The sequence below is a fragment of the Xenia sp. Carnegie-2017 genome, unplaced genomic scaffold, assembly GCF_021976095.1.
Source record: "Xenia sp. Carnegie-2017 unplaced genomic scaffold, XeniaSp_v1 HiC_scaffold_14, whole genome shotgun sequence".
Lineage (NCBI taxonomy): Eukaryota > Metazoa > Cnidaria > Anthozoa > Malacalcyonacea > Xeniidae > Xenia > Xenia sp. Carnegie-2017.
In genome coordinates this window covers 3728348-3751348 of record NW_025813447.1, presented here as the reverse complement: position 1 = coordinate 3751348, position 23001 = coordinate 3728348, and the positions used below count along the sequence as shown (strand labels likewise).

Genomic DNA, 23001 nt, shown 5'->3' with positions numbered 1-23001 from the left:
TAAAACAGGCCAAACGGACGAAAGCCATGCCTGCATCTTATACGTAGAGCGTTTATTCTTTTATCGCTTGTATGTTTGCAACCATCTTGTCAAAGTGCGTTTAATTGAGCTGAATACTGCCGTAGCTTATCTGGAAAAGGAACTTCAGCCAATTAGAACGATTTGGCGAAACCATGCGGCTTAGCACGATTTTTCAATTAGAGATAATGCAAATGTGATAAAGTTCAGCCAGGGGGCGGTGCGCAAAGCCCGGATATCCATTGGATAATCACTTTCCTAAACTTAACGAAAATTCATTATGGTTTATTCTTCAAAAAAAAAAGATTTATAGTCTTTGGGTTTGTGGCAAGAATTTGTTCTGTAGATTCTCCAAGTTCAATCGCAACTTTTTCCTTTTTTAATGGTTTTTTGAAGCAATCAGAAAATCGTTATCCATTTGATAGCGCCGTCTGGACTTCGTGCAAATGGCTCCAAAGGTACTGCTGAAGATAAATGGATACGCCTTGGCATGTCCTTAACAAGAGCCTAAATACAAAAGGAATTTGCCCGCCTCCCCAGTCATTGCTCTAGAAAGCACTTGTGTAAAACTACTTTCGAAAATACATCATCACAAAATAAATACACGTAGTCCGAGGCAGCAAAATAACCTTCTCCTGTGTTCTTCTCCTTTTCTGTTCTTTTCAATTGCATTTACAAAAATATCTAGCCATAGAACGAGGAAGCATACGTTTATGTTTCACAGAAAGGTTTTTAAGGAGATCATCACTCATCGTGGTTTTTACTCTGATGAACTCGATCTCAATTTTTTCTCAATATGCGTCGTCACTTCACAATTCATATCTGTCAACTGTTTTAGGGTTTTGTTTGCTAGATTTCGCAAGTCCATCTGGTATATGAAAAAGATGACTGCTGACGTAGTATAAACAATATAGTCCTCTAGATACTTTTGATGTAAAATGTTACGTTTAAACTTGAAGATAAGCAAACTGCTAAGTGAACTTAGTTTTTTCATTACACTTGAGAAGAAGTGAAAAGAATTGAAAAGGTCATGCCAGTTCATTCTATGTGTTTTAAGGGGCGTATAGCCACCGTGGAGTGTATGGCATCTCCCTTTTCTGTTACAGGTAACATAATGTTGGTCGCCGGAAAACAACTAAGATATTGTTAAATACGTTGAACGTACAGTTAAACTCTCAATAACTTTGAAACGGAACTTTTGAAACAAAAAATTGTCCTCGAGTTGGCGAAGTGTTATAATTATTAACTTACATTTTATCAATTCGAAAACATTAGCAGTGCTCATTTATAAGTGTGAGCTTCAACAAAAGCAATACACAGATAGTTCACTTCAAGTGTGATTATAAATACCACGGAAAGATCAGTACTTAATGTAGCTAATAACGAATTACGCAATGCACATCAATAAAATTAAATGATACAAACTTTGGTGCAAATAGTTTATTATGAACTTTTGAAACTACGTTGAATGCATAAATTATTGATTTCTTGTTGTTTTAATCGAGTTTGCACTTTCGGCTTGCAAAATTTTAAGCCTTCAGGTTTATCTTTTGCGTTTTGAGATTAAGATCCAGTTAACGATATTAAATTTGACTATAAGGGGTGTTTAAATTTGTTCCAGTTACCAGGGAATGGGAGTTAATCAAGTTTCAGTTAACCGGAGTAAATTACAATAAAATCTACTGTCAAATCCGGGGAGATGAGACAACTTGCACTGTTACGTCACTCTAGTAGTCACGAAAATGAAAACATTCCAATATGGCCACCTAGCGAAAGAGAGTTTACTGCTGTTCTTAGTCACGTTTCTCAGTTAAGAAGTACAACTGAAGGCCTGAGTTCTTTTGAGAACTCTTACCCAGGTCTTCAGGAAACTTCTAGCTCAGAAAGTCGTGGCGAATCTACGCTAGATGATTCGATATTCGATATTTAAATCGATTGCCAATTATTGTTCCGAAAGCCACAAAACCTTCTCAAACTAAACCTCGTCAAACTGAAAAAGCAACAATTAGAACGCCTTAACACGGGGAATTCGACTGGATTCTACTTTAAACGAGTTTCATCAAGAGAACGGACCATGCCATTTTGATTTTAACCCTTTCCCTCCCTACTCAAGAAGGTCAAGTTACACCGACGATCTTTACTTCAATTTGACAATTTTCTTGACTTTGGATGATTTGGATGTTATAAGTCCTCAATGCAATCTACATTTCATTCAACCATTACATTATCTCGTTATCTCTCCAAGTCATTTGTCAAGATCAAAGCGCGATAATTGTTGTTTAATTAGCCCGAGTTAATTAACTCTTGTAGCAAGCGATACGTTTTTTTAACGAAGCATGCTGTTTCACTGGGGGGTTTAAAACACAGTTTGTGGAAGAAACGAGATCATTCTGTCTTTTCATTTGGATGATAAAGCTATAAGTCAAAGCTTTTAAACAGAACGTTTGTTTTTGTGGTCACGTTACCAGAAAAGAGACTAATATTTTTGTGAAATTTTGAAGAGCTTCTCAAGAAATGACGCAGTTGTTTTGGAGTCGAGTTGCCTTATATTGCGTCTTTTTCACGATTGCGTGTAATGGCGTTCTCTTGAAGTCAAGGGAGGTATGACAAAACTTTTACTTATATCTGGTCAAAGTTAAAAAGAATTTTTACCACGTGTTAGTATAACACTTTGCTAGGTTCCTTCGAGAAATAGTCAAAACTGATTGCCTTGATTGACAAAGTTACAATGTTTTCATTTCGGGGTTAGGTCACTTAGTGAATACGCACTTTCTTTCGTCTTTTTGAACTATTTCCTCTCTGGCCATTTATATTATATAGCTACGACCAGTTTCAATGAGTATCATTTTGTTAATTGATGCCTTGAATAACGAAAACAAAGACTTCGCACATTCAGTGAGTTAAAAAAGGAAAGCTACGCAAAGAATTTTAAAATGTTTACGCTGAAATATCTGAAAATAGCTATGCACTTCCATTGTTTGTTTTGATACACAGCAGTGAGCTGTTTCATTCACGTGTGACTGCAATAACACGAAGAGCAGTGCACTCTTCTTTACCACACGAAAACAGCATTTGAAGTAATCCGACAGTTATCAAAAATAGTTCTTCAAATCTTTTGTTGTTTATCCAAATATTAATCGCGATTGTAATCATACGATTTTAAAGAGACTTCCTCCCTTAACTAATCTTTAACAATGGACTCGCCTGAATTGTTGAAAATGTAGAGAGTACGTACACTTTAAGTCTTTGACCTACGAAAATCTTCTTTTTAACATTTGCAGTTTGATACTTTCATTCTGTGTGTGAATGATTAATGCATCAAATTTTGACTGGTAGTGCTCTGCAGTGGACAAAAGCTACGCAGTCAAGAGTTTACTTGAAACAGCATTTTCTTTTCTATTCAGTTTTCATACATTATGTGAAACCTGTTTTTAAAATATAATTGCACTTGTTGAGTAATTTCTCTATACTGTTTATGTACAATTTTATTTTATTACTTTGGAAACGTTAACGTTTTTTTGAATGGTGGTCAGGTAGGCATTTTGCAAAGTGAAAGATCATACATATGTCATTGAATTTTCAGCTGAGCAATTAAAGAATCGGCAAAGATCGTTTACGTTTTCGTCAGACTAAAAATATTTTTGTGAAACAATGGCAACATGATCAAGGCAAATACAAATGCACTTTGTCAAACTTGGACGTTGCGCGCCAGTGTTCGTAAAAGAAACTGGCGCTTATCGTTGCGTTCGATTAATTCTCGCACGATTTTGATTGTTGTTGAGATGTGAGCAATGAACGAAGTGAAAAATATCCGGACTTAAATGATGGATGATGGATGAATAACTGATGAATCGATTGAAGATCCCACACCTTTGGCTTTCAGAGCATTATTTTACAGTAAATTTCAATATGTGAAAATCGATAAGGGTAAATTAAAGTCTGTAGAATTGTATTATTTAATTACTAAATGCAGATACATATCAGGTTATTCTCACGTAAGGCCAATTTAACATTATATCATCCATTAAATCATATTGCATATACTTATCAGCATGTCATGCACTTAATTCTTGAAGCTACATCTTTAGCTAAACGACTTGCAGAGGATATTGGATGAAACATATTGAAACTGTAAAAACTAAACTCTTCTAGAAACCAACCTCTCTTCCATCTGATTATATCAACTCAGTTTGATTAAAGAATAAAGAGCGTTATAGATTCGTGTAAAGTCTAAATTCTTTCTTTAATGAGAACTGGCGAAGAGTTGCACAATGCACCTTTTTCGTTAGATAATTACCATGCAGTACGCGCTGTATTAGAATCGTTTAATTATTTAAAAACACTAGCTTGCAGTTGAAGTGTATATCAGGAGACATACATGATGGAAAGGAGTCTTCTTTCATATTTTCTGACGCTACCAGGATATTTTGATTGAATTTTCAAAAGAAGCTCGTAATCTGGACGCATTGGAATATTAATTTGTTGATGTGGAAAGCAACTGCATCACACCTTTTTGTGTTTTGAAAGTCTTTTAAATGTCGAAAGAATCCAAAAACTTGCTATAAAGTGGATCACGTAATCCGAGTTTATTGCAATCGATTATTTACATCACAATTTTAACAATAAACACTTCGCAAAAAATGTTTATGAAGAGAAAAGAAGCTTGCAAATCTGTAAGCTTTAGTTACATTATTGCAACACTGTCAACACGTTGGCTCGTCTGTAGAGATGTCTAGAATTCAATTCAGGCATTGTAATATGTCTAACTGTGCAATTGTATCTAGTGTGAAAGTAGATGAGTGACGTGAACCACATGCCGTCACTATCGCATCTCTTTAACTGATAATTAAATGTCACGTTTTAGAAAATAAATGAGACGAAAATGGACAAAGGATGTCTGGTGAGGGACGGTCGTGATGGTAAGAATGCCACTACAAAATCTGTTAGTTAAAATACCTTAACAACTTAGCCCAAAGTGAAACGAAGTTCTGATTACACAAAAAATAACTCATAGTGGATGATCGTAAAGTAAATTGTCCTTCTTGGTGTCATTTTCGTTTTTATCATATTCCTTGGCGTTGACAGGATGCAATTTTTACCCCTGTATTCTAAAAGCTCACTCGCACTCAAATTCACTATATGAGGGTTCAAACACTAACACCAACTTAAAATGTTCACACTATGACTAACATCACACTAAGACATAGACTATTACTAACACAATCAATGAGACTAACACCAACTTAAAATGTTCACACTATGACTAACATCACACTAAGACATAGACTATTACTAACACAATCAATGAGACTAACACTACTTACATACTAAGACTAACATCACACTAAGACATAGACTATTACTAACACAATCAATGAGACTAACACTACTTCTACGTAACACCATACTAAGACTAACATCACACTAAGACATAGACTATTACTAACACAATCAATGAGACTAACACTACTTACTTCTACGTAACACCATACTAAGACTAACAACACACCAACACGAGACTATTACTAACACAATCGTCGCCAACACTCTCACCAACACTATCGCCAACACTACACTAACATCACATAAACAATACACTAACATTCGCCCTACGACTACTATTATGACTAACACTAAGACAAAGACTAACATACGGACTAAGATTAGACTTTTATCTAACACCACACTAAAACCATCAATAAGTCACACTAAAACTCACACTATCACTAACACCACATTAAGACTAACATCACAATAACACCAATAGGAACGTCCGTATTGTACAAGCTCACTCACTGACACTAACACTCAGAGTGGCTTGAAAATCATCTCATAGCTTAGCATACTTTCAAGACGTTTCTTCCATCCACTGATAACTTGTTTTGAAATATTTGAGCAAAAATCTCCCTATCACTGGAAAAATAAGTTTGCCATTGATAAAAGCGAGAGTTCTTTGTTGCATTCAGTGATTGTGAGTGTTAGTAACTTTTTAGAATACAGACGTGGTCCTGTTGCGTGGATTTCAAAATATTGTAATCACTTATTTCTTTCGAAATCTATTGTTTCAAACAGTTAGGGAGCACAGAAAGATTAGCATAGCTACATATAACCGCGCTTGCTTGACCAGGGCTTATATCTGTTTGCAACTGTCTAGCTGTTGTAAGTCTGCGCGATGATTTTTATCGATGTCAAGCAAATAAATACCACAAAAAAAAATTTGCTTTGCTCCAAGATACACTGTCGTAAATTCTTTAAGAATGAATCCCAGGTTATTAAATTTCGCACTAATTAGATTTATGGTAGCTATGCCATTTGCAATGTGAAAATGAAGTCATCTATCACTGTAAAAAAAATGTATCGTCTCTTGAATTGAAAAATACTCAATTTCAAAATTAGCTATAAAAGTGGCAAGGAAAATGCAAGTGGCTTTTTCAGATTGGCCGAGATTCATCCATTTAGGACTTAAAATATTTTATTAAAAGGGGAACTTTCTTTTTATGTGGGATTTAGATGAGTCGTTATTGGTCAGAAGTTGAACAATTACTCAGGGACGGCGCTAAAACGCTGATTGGAGAAGGGGTGTATATTCATATATTCAGTTGTGGGCAAGTAGTTTCTTTTGAAAGTGATTTGGTTTTCTAAAGAAGTCAGTCGAGTACAACTAAATATATGAATAAGCATCTCCCAATTAGCTTTCTAGCGCTGTCACTGCAACTACTAAATGCTATTGGGATAGGTGGGCTTATATTTAATGGTATTCCAATGCTTTTTACAAAGGTATAGCTATTGGAAAAGATGATTTCCATTTAGGAAGAACAAATTCTGAAGTTCATCACTTTTAAAGATTAAAAAATTGGATTTTTTACTGCAACAATTATCAACCATTATGCGATTAATGATCTAAGGTAGTTTATACATGAATAATTTGAAAATTGTGTACTTTAAGGAGTGCCTGGTCCCCCAGGATTGCCAGGATCCCCAGGAATACCAGGAAGAGACGGTCGTGACTGTATGATGAAATGGTCTCTGAACAAAGTAGGTGTTTAATGATTTCAATCACGATGCATCATCATCATCGATTTTACTATCGATTCTATCCGCCAATATTGTTCATCAGGTATTTGAGATGGAGAAACAGTTACATGAGTTGAGTTCAAAATGTCAGTATGCCGCAAAGGAAGTCGTGGATGTTAAAATGGAACTGGGAACGACTAAAGAACAAGCACGGAAGTTGTTGACGATACTTGCAGAGAAGAAAATAGTAGATATCGGTAAGTAGGGAGAACATGAGCTGTGATTATGCTTGTGTAGTTCAGCTTTTACATCTGACGAATTTTTTCCGACAAATGTTGATCTTGATTGTCAGTTTGTACCAGGAAAATATCTTTGATATATCTCTGTGACACGCAATGGCGAAACTAGAACGCTAATTTTTTGGGGAGGAGAGAATGAATACTCATTAATTAATTCATTCAACTCTTCTAGACAGATTCCTTTTTAAGTATGTTGCTTCAATTTATCATGTTTTCAGCATTTATATTAATAACCAACGTAGATGCAAATCTTACTGATTTCTGTTGTCTTAGCCTGTTTACAAAAAGTTGACATAGATGATCTATGTGCAATTAGCATGCAGGCTCAGAGAAACAGAGTAAGATTCTAACATTTGTACGTAACAACAGCTTAGCAGCCCCCCTCGCAACTGAACTGTGCGCAAACATTAACGATGATCTACCACCCCTGTCCCTTTCTTTGAAAACGTAAAAAAATGGGCGAGCCCATTCTTCAAATGTTTTGTGCTCAGAACAATATGCTTTTAGATGATATCCCGATGCAAAAGGTTTATATGGACGATACCAATCACATACATGACATATACGATCTCGAGAGTACAATTACCACACTGGAGCCTGCAACACCGATACCCACTATTACCACGACAATAAAGCGTACTGAACAGAAAGCCGATTGTAAGAAGCAGTTAATGTTTCACACGCATCATACAGTTGAAACACGAGGAGCAGTCGGCATCGAAGTGTTTCAAATCGAACAACGGACTTTCTTGGCTGTTTCGAACTTTCATGTATCAGAAGATGGTTTCAAGACGAGCTCTTTTATTTATCGCATGAATCCGACGACGTGCCGTTTTGAAATGTATCAACGGCTTCCCACGATCGGTTGCCGATCCATGACGTTTTTCTCTGATGGTAAAGAATCGTATTTAGTCACCGCAAACCATTACGATGGCCGCACGCATGAACTCGACTCTTTCATCTTCAAGTGGAATGGAAGCGAGTTTGTAAACTACACGAGTGTGAAGACGTACGGAGCATCCAAGTCGGCATTCTTCAACATCAATGGTGAAAACTTTTTGGTTTTTGCAAACTATAGGAATAACACAGGTATTTCAACATCTGTTGTATACAAGTGGCTTCGGGGAAAATTGGAAGTGTTTCAAAACTTGGCCACAAAAGGAGCAGTCGATGTGAAGTTTTACCGTAGCAACGATGGCAAGTTGTTTCTGGTCTTCGCCATTCGTAGCTTAAGATTAGATGTGCTATCCGAAGTATATGTGTGGAACGGAAGTCGTTTCATCTTCCTGCAGAACGTGAAGGCATCGGAAGCGCAAGGAGTAGATATGTTTGAGTCTGAGGCAGGATTGTTCCTGGCAGTAGCCAGTTACCGTGTTGCCAACTCTTGGTATTCCAATAGCAACATCTTTCGCTGGAACGGTACCGCTTTTATTTTATTTCAAGAAATCGAAACAAGTGCTGCAATCAAGGTAATGAAATTGTTAATCGATACATTTTTATTGAAGATCGTACATAGTTCAGGAAACAATAATGTTATCATTGCACTTTTTCTAGTAGTGCAGATGACCCCCCCCCCCAACAATTATGATGCTCATCCTAATTTCATGGTGTGATCCCGTAACACAGTATGAGGGAGGGGGGGGGGGAATAGGATCACTTTCCTGTAAAACATGGCGTAGTTCATATATAGTTGATTTATGGATGTGGTTAGCTATCTCAGAGAACCTATTGTTGATGTGCAAGCTACGTCATGGCCGTCATGTTGGATGATTTTAACAAAAGGAATTTCCTTATTTACAATGCAAATGTGATCCAACATGGCGAAAATTACATTGTTCTCTCATTCCCACGGGAATGGTTGCACACCACCTATTGGTAAACAAGAAATTGACATGCTCCATTATGGTAATCATATGTGTAATAAGATATGTTTCACAGAAAAAATATCAACGGATGGATTGCAACCATTCACCAAAAATAAACAGGCAACGAGATATTCGATATGTTTGAATTGTAAATAAGAAAAATCCTTTTCAAATTCGACCAACATGGCGGCTGTGACGTAACATGCAAACGACCAATAGAGTGGCTCTAACGCTCATTTCTTTCGTATAAATAATGGTTGATTTCAAGAGGAACTAAAAAAGTAGAGCATGCATATGTGAATATATGCTTCTGATAATCACAACATCGATCCTGTTACGCTACTTGATCTTCCAATACTGAAAATAGTTGTAATTTATGGTTTAGCTGTTGCATATTTCGTTGAAAGATAACGGATTTTAATTGTTTTCCTTTTCACAACAAAGCTTTGTGTTATAAAATGAACATGAAAACTATGGGAAATTCACGATTCTAGTTTCATTCTCTTTTTTTTAATTCGAAAGGAAGGGATTTGTTTGACGTTCTTCCTTCATTTTCTTCAACTAGATCGGTCATTTCTTTTACAACGATCGTCTTCACCTCATAATTGCAAATTACTATGACGAGACCACAAAATTCGAAACTCATTCGATGGTTTATCGATATGATCCAAAACAGAATCTGTTCACGAAATTTCAAGGCCTTACCACGATTGGTGCTTACGACCTACAGCCGTTCTCTTACGATGGCGATCTCTACCTTGCTGCTGCGTTTCGATTTGATGGCAAGAGCGGTACTCTGAAGAGCAAAATTTACAAAATGTATTACGGTTGTGTCGATAAAGAAAACGTTTTGCCGTGAAATAAAATTGAACGAGTATTTTGAAATGTCTGTTTTTCTTTTCTTCAATTTGATATATATCTTTAGATAGATGAGGAATGCATAATTCTCATATATGTATTGCGTGCTGAAAAACTCCGCTATAAAGAATATGTAGTTTCATGTAAGAGTAATTTTTTATGTAATTATTGAAACATAAAATTTTGTCAATTTCTTTGGAGATATGCCTTTGTATCTTCCTGCTGTTTGTGCAAAAAAAAGGTTTTCGACCTTTTATCACTTTCCCCATGCCGGAGCTGTAAAGTCTTCGAATGATCAAACAGACCTCAAATAATTAGTCTCATAATCACACACTTTGGGGGTTTGCGGTTAGAGTCAGTGTTAGGCCGTTTGGAGAGAAGCTGAAAATGAGTGCTACTGGTCTAAGGAGAAAAGTCAGGCTCAGACTGGCTACTGACTGGATTTTAGAGTCTTTAAAAGGCATTTCTCGCATTTTACATGACGATGTTATTGTACTATGCAGTATAATCATTAAAGAAATTGCATGGTCAAAAACAACTATATTTACACAATACATTTCAAAACAATTTCAGATTTCGGAGACATTGCACACTGATTAAAATACTTTAGAAAGAGAAGTTGTTAATGATAATTATGTTCCTGGAGCATTTGAGTACTGTTTTATACTTTTATTGTTTCAAGTTGGCTACCTTTAATCTTTTTTAAATGTTTTTATCAAACACTTTCTTTAAATTTAGCTATTTGTGGTATTTTATAGATGTGTGCAATAAGGCCCCAACTCGATTTCTCTGGAGTGGCTAATGTGCCATGGCAAATAGGCAATTTAGACCAGTTCGAGTCTCAGTAGAGTACAATAAAGCGTAAATCTTGAAGGAACGACTTTTCAAGCGAATTGTTTTCAAACTCAATTGAGGAAACTTGATGCATATTGACAACACTTCTATGAACGAAAGTTCACGTACATGAATAATTAAATATCTTTGTCGCGGTAATGCTTTGCGCGCTTGTGTTTGCATTTGGTATTGAGCTTCTGTTAGGCCATATCTTGTAGACTTTAGGGATTGTTTTCTGCCGAAAAGCGGACTAATTAAATGTGAAACAACTTCTTTCTTTGACTTAACTCTTGTTGTTTCTTCTTCATTTCTCGGCCTCTAGCGCCGTGGCGTTGAATGACCAGACGATGTAATAGAAGTAGACATATTGTTACAGTAACAACCCAATTTGCTACCATCTTCGGGGGCCCTGAAAAATGAAAATGATTCTAATGGCTGGCGTAAGCGCTCAAAGCATTACAGTGATTCCGAATGATGTCTTGTCCTTGGTGGTTCTAACTCATGGTAAACACGGTCTGGGAGCGGAGGCTTGACACTCGGTATTCCAGACGAGGAAATTAAAGTATTATATTCGTCGTCGTCCATCTCTTCGTAATCGGGATCGTTTGAATCATCATCCTCAGTGACGTCATCGTCCCTTTTCAGGAGGGGATAACTCGATTGGTTTCGCAAAGGAGATTTCACACTTTCGATAATCACGCCATTATTTTTGGACAAGTGGCAGCTGTATCGCGGCTCATATGAAGCAGAAATTGATTCTAAAGGATAGGTAAGGATAATATAAACCTCAACAAATCGATCGATGAGAAAATTGGAAAAATTTAGTGGGAATTTTGCTGGGAGACACATTTTATGACGTACAAATGTACCGACTTCATCTTGAAGGTAAAAAACCTAATAGTTCAATACTAATGAAACCAACTGACCAGAAAAACAATTAAATTCTTTCTGTGATTATGAAATGCCCATATTCAACTTTCAGGCGCATGCATGCAATAAAATCAGCCAGCTCAAGAAATTTTTCCAACTTTTTGTATGCAACTGAAGCATGAAGTTTAGATTTCTGTTTGAAAGGTTCTTAGAGAATTACTGTACATTCAATGAATGGACGGTTAACTTTTAACACTATCAACAAAAATCTTTCCTTGTGCGTAAATTACAAGAGTCATGGCGACAAGTTGATTAATCTGATAACTTCAAGAATTTGATCTTACCCATTGAAGCTGCGTCTTTTAATATGGTTTCAATCACATTCTATGAATGCAAACAGCAAGTTTGTTAGTTAAATTGATCTAAAGTCATTTCTATACTTATCGTCTTTAGAGACGAGAAGAATGCATTCATTTAAGACAATTTTAAGCCACTTTTCTGCGTACTCTGCTCCTACAACCCTTAGGGTATATCCCCTTTTATCACAAACAATTCATACCATATCAGCATTGTCTCTGCTCAGCGAACAATATGGATCATAGCTTTCCCTATTCGTTTTCAAACTCGTGTAATCTTCGTCATCCACCTCAATGACGGTCGTATCTTGAATCAAACCGAATCGAGCTTGTGTCGTCATGTGTACTGAAAAGAGAAAATGAATCTGTTATAGAACAATTGCAATATGTCTGTGTTGGAAAAGAGAGCTCTTTGTTTACACTTTTATTTTGATCGATATCTATAATCATAACTATAATTACAAAGTTTTTTCGCGCTAATTCCTTTAGTTTTATCAGCAAAATTATGAAAAGAATTTAAAGTTAGATAGAAGGACATGCGACATCCATTCCCCGGAGTTTTGCATCTCGAAAGCAACAAAGCCAAAATATATGTCAAAAAGATGAAAATCATGGTCGAGGATGGTCAAACAATCGTCGTAATTCAAATAACATGATATAATTGATGATGCAATGATTGTAGGTGAAAACTACCTATTTCGTGACCAATAACAAGAATGCAACCTGCAAAGATGAATAAACCTAATGTATTGAAAAATCTTACCTTTGGGAGGTGGTTCACTGTTGCCTTGAGACACCTTTGGCTGTGGATGTTTTCTGTGAAGAGCAAATCAAAAATGAATAAAAGGGAACATCTTCAATAGACGCTATCAATGTTAACTGGCGAAGAAAACAGTTAAATTGGCAATGGTTTTGCTGTCAATCTCTAAAACCCTTTCTCTCTCTTCTTGCTTCTTCATCAGTCAGCTATATCTAGTTTTGTCTACTGTATTTTCTTGTCTCAACGCACATAGCATTATGATCTTTTCTAGTGTAACCATGTATCTTCCTCTAAGACTCTTACCTTTTAATCTTGACGTTAATATCATTCTACTGATCCTATGCACATAGCCTAATCATCTAAGTATAGTTTTGGGCCTGGCCTCTTGTGTAAAACATCTAACACATGCTGCACGTCAGATATCCTTGCTTCTGATTATGTCAAAAGGTCTAACCCCTGAAGAGAACCTTAATTACCATCTTCAGACGGCTATGTACTTCCAACTTTGCCATCTGTTCTTTCCTCAATGCTACTGTCTCTAAGCCATACAACATCCGCCTTGTCTCGCAACTATATAGTAGAGCTTGCCCTGAATCCACCTCTCACCTGAAATTTTCCACTCGAAAACTTGCCTACATTTTTGCGTTCAATCATAACAAATCGCGAAATGACTATTTATAAGATTTTGAATTCTCTTTACCTTGTCCTGTGACGAACAAAGCAAACAGCGAAAAGGATGACAACGATAATGACGAGACATACTCCGACGGATACTCCAATGATAATCGACATCGGCACACTAAACGTTTTGCTTTCAATAATATCTTCTCGCTCGACGGGGACTGTTACCTTTGCAGATGTCACCTGCTGAAATGTAAATTTGAAACATTTAAGACCCAAACGGGCTTTACAGATTTAAATGCATGAAGAACAACAGTTTTGAAGAACCGTGCTCAAAAGATAGTCTTACTCAGAATAGTGTAATGAAAATTTCTACCTACCTTAGGTTTTGTTGTAGGTATGACATTAAATTTCAGTGTGGAGATTGTCATTTTGGTGGTAGGAGTTGGAAGTACATCTATAATAATAAAACACATGAACTTATCCTTCAAAAAAGGTATTAGGACAAACTTTTCCTTCATATATTAAAAAGTAATTTACTTTGAAAGGCAAACAGAAAAATTTCACGTGTATAATTAGTTCTGTTTGGATTATTGACTGCAATAAACAAAGCTATTTACATGGATCTGATTTCACTGATGACTCGATCTCCCTGTATTCTGGTATTCTTAGGCAATTAAACTCACCTAAACTTTGATTTCCTTCGCTTTTGAAAACGAAGCATCCAGTCTCTGGATTATCGTTTGCTTTGCTGCACGAAAACATCAGTTTAGCGATCAATCCGAGGTATTTTTTATCAACTTTCTCCCACTGAATAAGAAATCAATGATTTGAAAAGAGGAAATGTGAGGCTTCAATCATGTTTTTCATTAACAAATTACATGCAAAGTTTCTCAAAAATGATCGAACTATTTTCTAGAGCAGAAAAAATAAAAAAATTCACATGAACAGGGTTTTAGATTAAGGAAAGTTTAATTTAGCGATTTAGACCTAAAGATTTATGATGAAAAAAAAACGAGGATTTCAATTTTATGCTCATGCTTCAACAATGAGCCAATGAAACTTCCTTTCTTCACAAGAAAAGATTAGATTGAGATTTAGACTCAGTTTTGAATTTGGATTTAGAATTACATCTCAATCAAACAAAATTCTTAGAGACACAGCAGAAAGCAATGATATCAGTCACATCTTACCTCCAGAACGAGAAAGATTGCATCGTTAGGCATGAGCTGAGCTCTTGCTGTAAAAATATCATTGACATTTGGCCATGTGCGCCAGTCTCCTTCGTTACTGAGGTACGCCGAACTGTTTTTTATGTCACAATTTATCGTGTTTTCATAGTATCCTTGTGCCATTCTACTTAACCCCAAAAATCGAACATATTTTCTCCCTTTTCTCGAGAAATCCAAGATTGGAAGGTTTTGATCCGTGATATACCCTTGACCATGTTGAATTTGCTGGCCCAAAGATTTGCATCCTAAATATGACACAACGGAGATTTGGATAAAGAACTGATCTGTTTTGTGCTGTTGTTGATCGTTTTTATATTTAATCTCACATATACGAACGAAATAACGCTTGGTTATTTAGACACGTACGAAAAACCTTTACAGTTTATGTTATGTGAGCAGCACATATATATGGAGTGAAATGGCACACAGTGGTACATATGTATCCAAAATGATACTAGAACATAGGGCTTGATAAAAGTATTCGTATATAGTCGAATCTTTTCTTGCAGACACCTCTCAGATGAGGATGCCCATCGTCAACAGACATTGCTCTCGGGTCCTTGCTAATATGTTACTAATTTTAACCTCTTATAAACTCGCTTAAACGAAAACCACCCTGTAAGTAAGAATAATGTCCAATTTTTCATTGCTGAGAGTTTGCATCAAGTGAGTCTGAATTAATCTAACATCAACAGAGACCTGGTAACTATGGGAAGGACAATGGGGACACTCTCCCTCTCTTCGTGAATTTTAAAAGTTTTGCGCAAAAAGTGTTCTTGTTTCAAAGAGCATTTGGCACCATATAACTTTTATTTATTTTTTGAAAGACTAAATTGTTTTAAGATAAACTTAAAAGCGACTGATGTAAATAAACTTGCTAGAAAAAAGATCAAAAACCTTATAGCCTCCTCCCCCTACCACTCCTACAAGCCTTGGGAAAGAGCTAAGTCAATCGTCAATCTCACCCAATCAGAACACTTTCATTTGTCACGTGACCAAGTTGCACGTTGTGGAAATGCGAACTATTCGAACTTCTATCCAGAAATGTCAAAGTTATACAGAAAACAAACATTTGTTTTAGTTTTTTCTTTTTAAATTGTTGGAAATAGACTTGTACACCGTCGATGACGATAAAAGAAAGACTGGAGGACGCTTTATTGAAGTAAGCAAAGCAAATAACTAAGTATTTTGCGTCAAATTGATTTTAGACCTCATTTGTTTGAAATGTTCAGAAATTCGTTGCGGACCATGCTTGCAAATTCGCTTTCATGTCAAAATTCATTGTGAATTGAAACACAAATGTATGAATTAGGAGAATGGCACACACTGTTTATCTTGTTTGATGTTTAAAGGATTAAAGTTAGTTTTACGATTAAAAAACGTTTTCAAATATAAAAATGTCCGACATGTTTGTGGAAGTGGCAAGATAGTGTAATTGTGCATTCCACATTTAAATCTAAATATGCCATTTTACATATGGTTTATTTACATATTTATTTACATATGGTTTATGCCTTGTAATTCATGTGCATTTTTATCTCAAAGTCAAATCTCAACATCACAGGCTTTATGATAATTAAGCTCTATTTTGATCATGACACCAAACATATATTTAGTTGTTTTGAGGGAAAGTGTGTGTGAGGGAGGGGGGCAGGGGGTTGGGGGAAAGATTAAAATCTGCTGAAATGTTATATTTGATTGGATTCAATTCCAAACAACCTCTTGCTTTTCAAAAATATGTCCAAGTATCAATGCCCTAACCAGATTGTTCGACTAGTCATTGGGATGCACATTTTGGTAATAGATAACTATGTTTGGTAAGTGCATCCTACTTATATTTATGTGCCGATATATGGGATATGATAATATTTTTAACATTCTCACAATTCAAAACTAGTGACACAACCATATCTCAAACATTATGTAAGTTTATATACTGCTAAGTTCTGCACCATTCTGCTGAACACAATAATTGAGCTGTATGGCTTTATTAATTTTATCCATGACGTCACAGATGATGTCACGATGACGTCATACATGTCAAAGGACGTACCGAAATTTTCATTATATCAGATAAGTTTCTCCATCCTGTTTTGACCTTAAAGATGGGCAAATTAAAGAAAATAGCTTTTTTTTGGACAATTTAATGATTTATTTAACGTATTGCTAGTTTGAATTGTTGCTTTATGTTAATATAGAAATTTAGTTTGATAAACACAACTATGTGTCGTTTTATAAAGTTCTTATTAAATCTACTTTAATATGCTATGGGCTACGCCACGTGCTGTAACGCTAAATAGAGAATGCCATGCATAAAACCACAACAGTTGTATACAATAATCTTTCTTTATGCGTGTACTCCATTTCATGCTTTTTTTTTGCAGCCATTGCTAAAAAGTGATCCATCAACACGTGCGAATTCCGAAATCGTTTAATTTTCAACCCTACTAGTTGCATTATTCTATCTTTCATGTAAAAGATTTTAATATAGATTTAGAATAGCACACGGAACCCCATTGCCCTGGTAGGTCTAGCCTCCTGATGGGACTCGTGTAAACCGCTCCTAATGCACTTTTAATGACCAATATCCCATTATGAAATGAACTTTTAGAAAATTCATCTAAACATGAGTATGAATTCCCTAAACCTTCAGCTAAGCTTTAAAATAATAGTTCCGAATGTTTGCGTCCTAACTTCCGGTCTTGAGTTACACACACGTTTTCCAGGGGCGTGCATTAAGGAGTCGTGCGGGTGTGTACTCTCTCAGCTTTGGTAAAACGTGTTTATAAAAAGTCGGCTCAGAGACTGACTGTGGACATAAAGTCGGTTAAAATTGTGGGCTCTTCTATTAAAAGACGACTCTGCAAAAGTCGGCCATCCCTGAGCGTGGAACATCCGAAAGTATTTTTTAATGTCCTTCCCCCCTGGTGCTGTAAAGTCATGTGACTATGCAATCGTGAGATCATTTGAAAATACTCGATAAATAATAATTCGGAATCATTACAAATGTTTGAGTGAAATTTTGTTCTAAAATTATTTACGCTTTCACGAGAAGTCAGTTTGGTGAAATCGAAATCTACATTATAGTCTGACGGAAACGTCTAGAAATAATATTGTAACAGACGATTCCGGAAAGGCGGCATTTCAACTCAGTGCAATATCTCGTTGTGTATTGCAAATATGAAAGCCGTAACACATCTTCCCAAGAGTGGTATTTTGGTAGAATACTAGTTAGCAAGAAACATCGTACTTTTCGAAGCTTATCATAAAGACAATTTAATTTTTTGCCAGCTTTCTGAACAAATTTAATTGAAAATTAGTCGACTTCCACGAGCATGGCGCCATCATATTTTTTCAAAATTTTTTCACAAGTCATTTAATGAATAGCACCCGAGCAAGACCTTTTAAACTTTCCTTTCATCCATAAATAGACCTGACAGTTTACAAAAATAGCCGTACTTTGTTATGAAAACAACAACGATCACACGCCAAAGAGGAAATTATCCCGTGACCAAGTGTTCTGATTAAGTGGTTTTCCACTTTCAAAAAAGCACGCACGCACACGCACGCACGCACGCAAGCAAGTAACAGCAAGAGCTCTTTGTCATTAATAAGGAAGTTCAATACGAATCAAAAGCATGGTGTCTTAGTGGGGGATTATGTATGGAGGATTATACCTGGGGTTTTGGTTGCGGCGAGTTTTCTTGTGCCTATGATCAAAGTTAAGTGTAAAATGACTGCTCCAAAGATAAGATGAAGGATCATCTTCTTTGAACTTTAATTTTTTATTGTGAAATGGTTCCCGTGATGTTTCTATTGTAGTGTCTCTCCTTTCGTTATCTTTGCAATACTTATACCTCAGTTATTTTCTTTTTTTATAGTTCACATGAAAACACTCTCTCATTATCAATGAACCACAACTAAATTTCCAAAGACATTTTAATTAATCACATTTTCATTTCGCAAAGAACTGTTGATTAATCACATTTTCTGTACCAATTAACTTAACAGGCCATATTTCCAAAGTTTTTATTCGCCATTCTGTCGCATTATTATGATTATTTTGTGTGGTTTACCGCTTCGTGGTTTATATTGAGACGAATCGTTAATCTAACTACATTAGTGGATTACCGGTTATGGACTCATGGGAAACTTCACTAAGTAGGAAAGCACTAGCTGACAGTCAGTCAGCTGCTGACTGTTATACTACCGTAGAATGCGAACATAGGACACTAACCTGTGATATTTCTTACGTTTCTTGAGGATATACATGTTCTAGAATCCATGCGATATGTTTGCCTCTCTTTATTGCACTTGCAAAAGATGCATGGAGGCGACGTAAAACAATGCGCGTTCGCGTTTCGGCAACTGTCCATATTTCTATTGTCAAAGGGATTTGTGAATTTGTCTCCGTCGCTTGATCGCCATACAACCGCGACATTTGCACAATTTGCGCTTTTGGGCGATAACGTGACGAGCGCCAAAGAAATCCACGAGTAGATGACAATAAAATGGGTCATGTCTTTGAAGTTTGCGCTCCACATGTAGAAATGCTTTGATTTGGAAATTTAATATGAATTAAACGCTTATGGCTTTTAAATTAAGTAGATGCTGTAAAGGATTTGGTGACGGTCCGTCGTTAGTATGCTAAGTAAGACGAATGGCTTCAGTTATTTCTTTTTCCGGCGAGTTCGTGCACGTGTTTTGAAAGCGTTCTGATTTGCTAGTAGTTTTTCTTATTTGCCACCGCGAACAGATGCCTTCTTTCTTTTCGATACCTTTTCCTTTTCTTCTGTAAAGATTATTGAAGTGTCAATACGTCGTCCCTCGTTCTGTTTTTCTTTTATTTTTATGCTTTTCTATATTCCTTTCAGCAATATTTGGAGAGACGCTCAGCCATGCGTGCATTAGCGATAATTTCAGGTTACAAAGTTTCGTATGTGCGACTTCCAAGTGCCCGTGATTCAGTTTCTCGGTGTCTTCGATTCTGTTCAAAATTTTAACTCCTACTACGTAAGAGATCTCGTGTTCGTGCTCAGGTATATGTCCTTGTTATCAATATCACGCACACGCGTCTTTGACGTCTTCCTTAATGCGCCTTTATCTATATATTCTCTTTTTCATGTACGCGAAGGTATTAACTGCAGGCAGATCTTGGTTTGCTTGCTGCACCAAAACTTGATGTCAGTTTTCTTTACCGAACATATTTACTTATCGTTAAAGAGTTCTTGATTCTTCTTTGTTTATTGGCCCGTCGGATGGCTTTGTTGATCTAATATACGATTCCGCAACAATTCAACGTCCTAGAGGTGTTTGCGTTGCAAATTTTGATGACGTAATCCTATCATAAATTCAAAATGTTGTGCCAACTTATTTTGTACTTTCATTGACTTTTCCAGTGGCCGCGTCGATATTTATTTCGTTGCGTAGCCTTATTTTAAAGCGCATCGTAATTTGAAATCCAAACTCAACAGGGCGAGGCGAAAGATTATCTTGTTTGAAGGAAATCAATAAATAGCTTCTATCAACACCTCACGTCGTATTAAATGTCGTCTGAGAACACAGAGACGAAGATTATTCATAATGGGGGAATGAATAGCTAACGAGTTGAAGGGTTTTGTTATGATTGGGCAGGTGTCGGCCACACAGATAAAGAACGCGAAATGGGCCACGTATTGAAAGCAAGCTGCATTTGCTAATTTCCCACCTGAAGAAGCTATAACTACAAGAGGTCACTGCATAGAGTGATGTTGACAATCATCAAAACAGGTCAATACGCTTGCGTTGTATTGTGTATCAAAGAGAAATTGTTATTGAAATGAATGGTTTCCTCTCATCTCGTTGCTATAAACGTCTGTCAGCTATATCTGGGAGAAAATTTACTCTGTATTACTCCGTGTAATGGTGCAGAGTGAGAAATTCGTAATTGAGTGAATATTCGTTATTAATTCTATGATCGCAGACGAAGATTTGTAAATTTTTAAAATCAAAATTTTATCTTTTATTACACAACGTATAGCTCTCTCATTAGCATAGATGAGATATGCAGATCGCACTTTGAAATTTTTTCGTTTTTGATTTCTAATTGATCATTGCACATACAAAAGGTGTTTAAAAATCACTTAAAATTTTACATTTAGCATTCAGCGAAAGAATAGCATCGTTACTGTGCTTTATATGTATTATTTATCTTGATATTCATTGTTATTTTTGACGTATATTTATCGATAAAGTGAAAGTCTCAAGACAAATGTCGACATACACAAATTGGCGATACCTTTAAAATGTTTACATTACACATATACAGGTTAAAAAAATGACGATCTTTATTCCCTGCTTCTGTTTCGCACTTTGTAATAATAATATCATCTTCTTCATAAAAAGTAAAACAGCCTATGGAAATATGCGTTATTTTAGCTGATCTTCCAGTATCTTTGAACGAGGAAATATCGTAAAGTTTATAACAAAAAACATAATGAAAGTTTACGTTACATTATGAGTGATGATCACTATTTGTTTGTTTGTTTTATTGGCCACACGTTTCATAAGTAGTATAAGTTGTACAGCTATGTTTAAATTTACACTATACCGAAAGTGACAATATATATCAGTAAATATTTACTTATATCAATTTAGCTACATCCCATGTTTTCATTGTGGCTTCATCAGATCTTATCGTTTTAAATATACATCGCATATCTTTATGATCTATGTACACGTTGCATAATTTTAAATATTTACTCATTAAGATGTGGTGCTCATTTTGTCAATATTGTGCACACTGGTATATTTAATACGTAGGCAGAGATTTTTGAAAATATATGTGCAGAATTGCTGACAGTTTCAAAAGGCAGATTCCCAAGAAAATCTTAGTCATCTTGAAGTTCAAGATTTGACTTTAAACAAGAGACGTAGATATGAGTGTTGATTTTTGACTTTATTTCGAAGTTTTTATTATCAGACACCATGAAACACAACACAAAACGCACAGAATAAAAAACGCATTTACACATAAATATACACATTGGGATATATAGTAATAAATACGTACATTTAAGAATGGGCATAGTATACACAGTTTGTTTTAGAAAGATGAGTACACAAAGTTAGCTACTTAATATGCTAAGATAGTACACACTACTTGCAAAAGGAAGTTAAAATTAAAACTCATGAAGCGTTTTAACGACGGTTTTCAACACTTGCATTGTCTTGAATGTCCATAGATTTATTTTGAATCAACTTTCAACGAGCATTTCTACAAGAATCATGCATAACTTTTTTCCTAGGATGAAAAGATATTCTAGCTATACATTAAAAACTAAAACCAGGGCTACTTTGATTGGAAAGATATGCGACCCGCATTTTTAGGTGAAGAGAATACGTAAACAATTTAAAACCACCGTAAAACAATACATTCCTGGGATGGTGACGAGTTAAGCGCATTTACTAAAGTAATCATTTTATTGCTGTAGCACGCAACAAAAATAAGCTATTGTCTTCACCCATCTTTGTGATTCACGCATCTCGTCTGAAGATAAATACGAATTGATCATCTGCGAAATCTACATTCGTGTGAAAAAACATAAGCAAGAGAACATTGAAATCTTATCTTTGAGTGACGAATATCATTGTGATAATACTGACCTTGACGCCTTTTTTTTAAGGATTGTATTTGTATTGAAGTAGCATTGAGTGGCTTTACCCCTCGGAGATTTAATGATTTTAATGTATTAGATATTGTACCGTGAGGTAATCGTTAAAATCCACGGAGATTTACGACAATAGTTTATTATTGTTTACATTTATACAAAATTTCACCTTGCGACAATAGTTTGACATTTATCCGGAGAAATGCGTTTCGATATGGCCAATCTTTTATTTTGGTGACTTTTCTTGCGTCATGCGTTGCCACGGCACTGAGCCCTTGGCCTAATTACTGGAAGTCTTGGCCTTGGCCTCTAGTTGAAATCACTTTCGCTTTTAAATAAGCACGTAATAGCTTGATATTGACTTTGAAATATTGCTTTTAAGTCTTGTCTCTTGCTATAATGACTGGATATCTTTAGTTTACGAGATGATGTTTTTAGAGTGTGTTTTATAATTTATTTCTTCAAATTATCGGCTGGGAAAGGTGTTTGGTTACGGTGGCAATGCGAGTTTCTAATTGTTAAAAAATTTTTGAATGTGTATAATTACTATTCGTCTGTCGTTAGATGATAAACGAACTTCCTCTTTACCCTTGCCGACAAGCAAATGAACAAATCCACCATTCCT

The 23001-nt window shown here is 35.8% G+C and overlaps 2 protein-coding genes and 1 long non-coding RNA gene across 4 annotated transcripts; 1 reads left to right on the top strand and 2 right to left on the bottom strand.

Moving 5' to 3' along the window:
• Positions 1-2349: 2349 nt before the first annotated feature.
• LOC124433760 (thrombospondin-type laminin G domain and EAR repeat-containing protein-like) lies at positions 2350-10254 on the top strand. Its single transcript, XM_046983537.1, has 6 exons — positions 2350-2619; positions 4883-4937; positions 6965-7053; positions 7136-7289; positions 7839-8800; positions 9762-10254. Exons 1-6 carry the CDS (start codon positions 2533-2535, stop codon positions 10053-10055), a joined length of 1641 nt encoding a protein of 546 aa, XP_046839493.1. The 5' UTR covers positions 2350-2532; the 3' UTR covers positions 10056-10254.
• A 320-nt stretch (positions 10255-10574) lies between these two features.
• Positions 10575-20271, bottom strand: LOC124433761. 2 transcript variants are annotated; one of them, XM_046983540.1, is made up of 9 exons: positions 18965-20271; positions 14689-14972; positions 14182-14305; positions 13876-13952; positions 13575-13738; positions 12878-12930; positions 12318-12460; positions 12103-12142; positions 10575-11646 (listed from the first exon to the last, which is right to left on the bottom strand). In XM_046983540.1, exons 1-9 carry the CDS (start codon positions 19269-19271, stop codon positions 11345-11347), a joined length of 1494 nt encoding a protein of 497 aa, XP_046839496.1. In that variant the 5' UTR covers positions 19272-20271; the 3' UTR covers positions 10575-11344. The 2 variants fall into 2 exon arrangements, with proteins under 2 accessions (XP_046839496.1, XP_046839495.1); XM_046983539.1 differs by having other exon boundaries at positions 13575-13741; positions 18965-20270.
• A 1372-nt stretch (positions 20272-21643) lies between these two features.
• LOC124433762 lies at positions 21644-22694 on the bottom strand. Its single transcript, XR_006944606.1, has 2 exons — positions 22372-22694; positions 21644-22289 (listed from the first exon to the last, which is right to left on the bottom strand). It is a non-coding gene; the product is annotated as an uncharacterized LOC124433762 (long non-coding RNA).
• Between the last annotated feature and the right edge of the window lie 307 nt (positions 22695-23001).

What these genes read in the sequence shown, in the direction of transcription:
- LOC124433760 (XM_046983537.1), top strand. Translation starts at nt 2,533, where the DNA reads ATGACGCAGTTGTTTTGGAGTCGAGTTGCCTTATATTGCGTCTTTTTC. An exon ending in GAAGAAAATAGTAGATATCG is followed by an intron (nt 7,290 to 7,838) that starts GTAAGTAGGGAG and finishes ATATGCTTTTAG; the next exon opens with ATGATATCCCGATGCAAAAG. An exon ending in AAACAAGTGCTGCAATCAAG is followed by an intron (nt 8,801 to 9,761) that starts GTAATGAAATTG and finishes TTCTTCAACTAG; the next exon opens with ATCGGTCATTTCTTTTACAA.
- LOC124433761 (XM_046983539.1), bottom strand. Translation starts at nt 19,271, where the DNA reads ATGTGGAGCGCAAACTTCAAAGACATGACCCATTTTATTGTCATCTAC. An exon ending in CAATCTTTCTCGTTCTGGAG is followed by an intron (nt 14,306 to 14,688) that starts GTAAGATGTGAC and finishes TTTCTTATTCAG; the next exon opens with TGGGAGAAAGTTGATAAAAA. An exon ending in TACCTACAACAAAACCTAAG is followed by an intron (nt 13,742 to 13,875) that starts GTAGGTAGAAAT and finishes TTTACATTTCAG; the next exon opens with CAGGTGACATCTGCAAAGGT.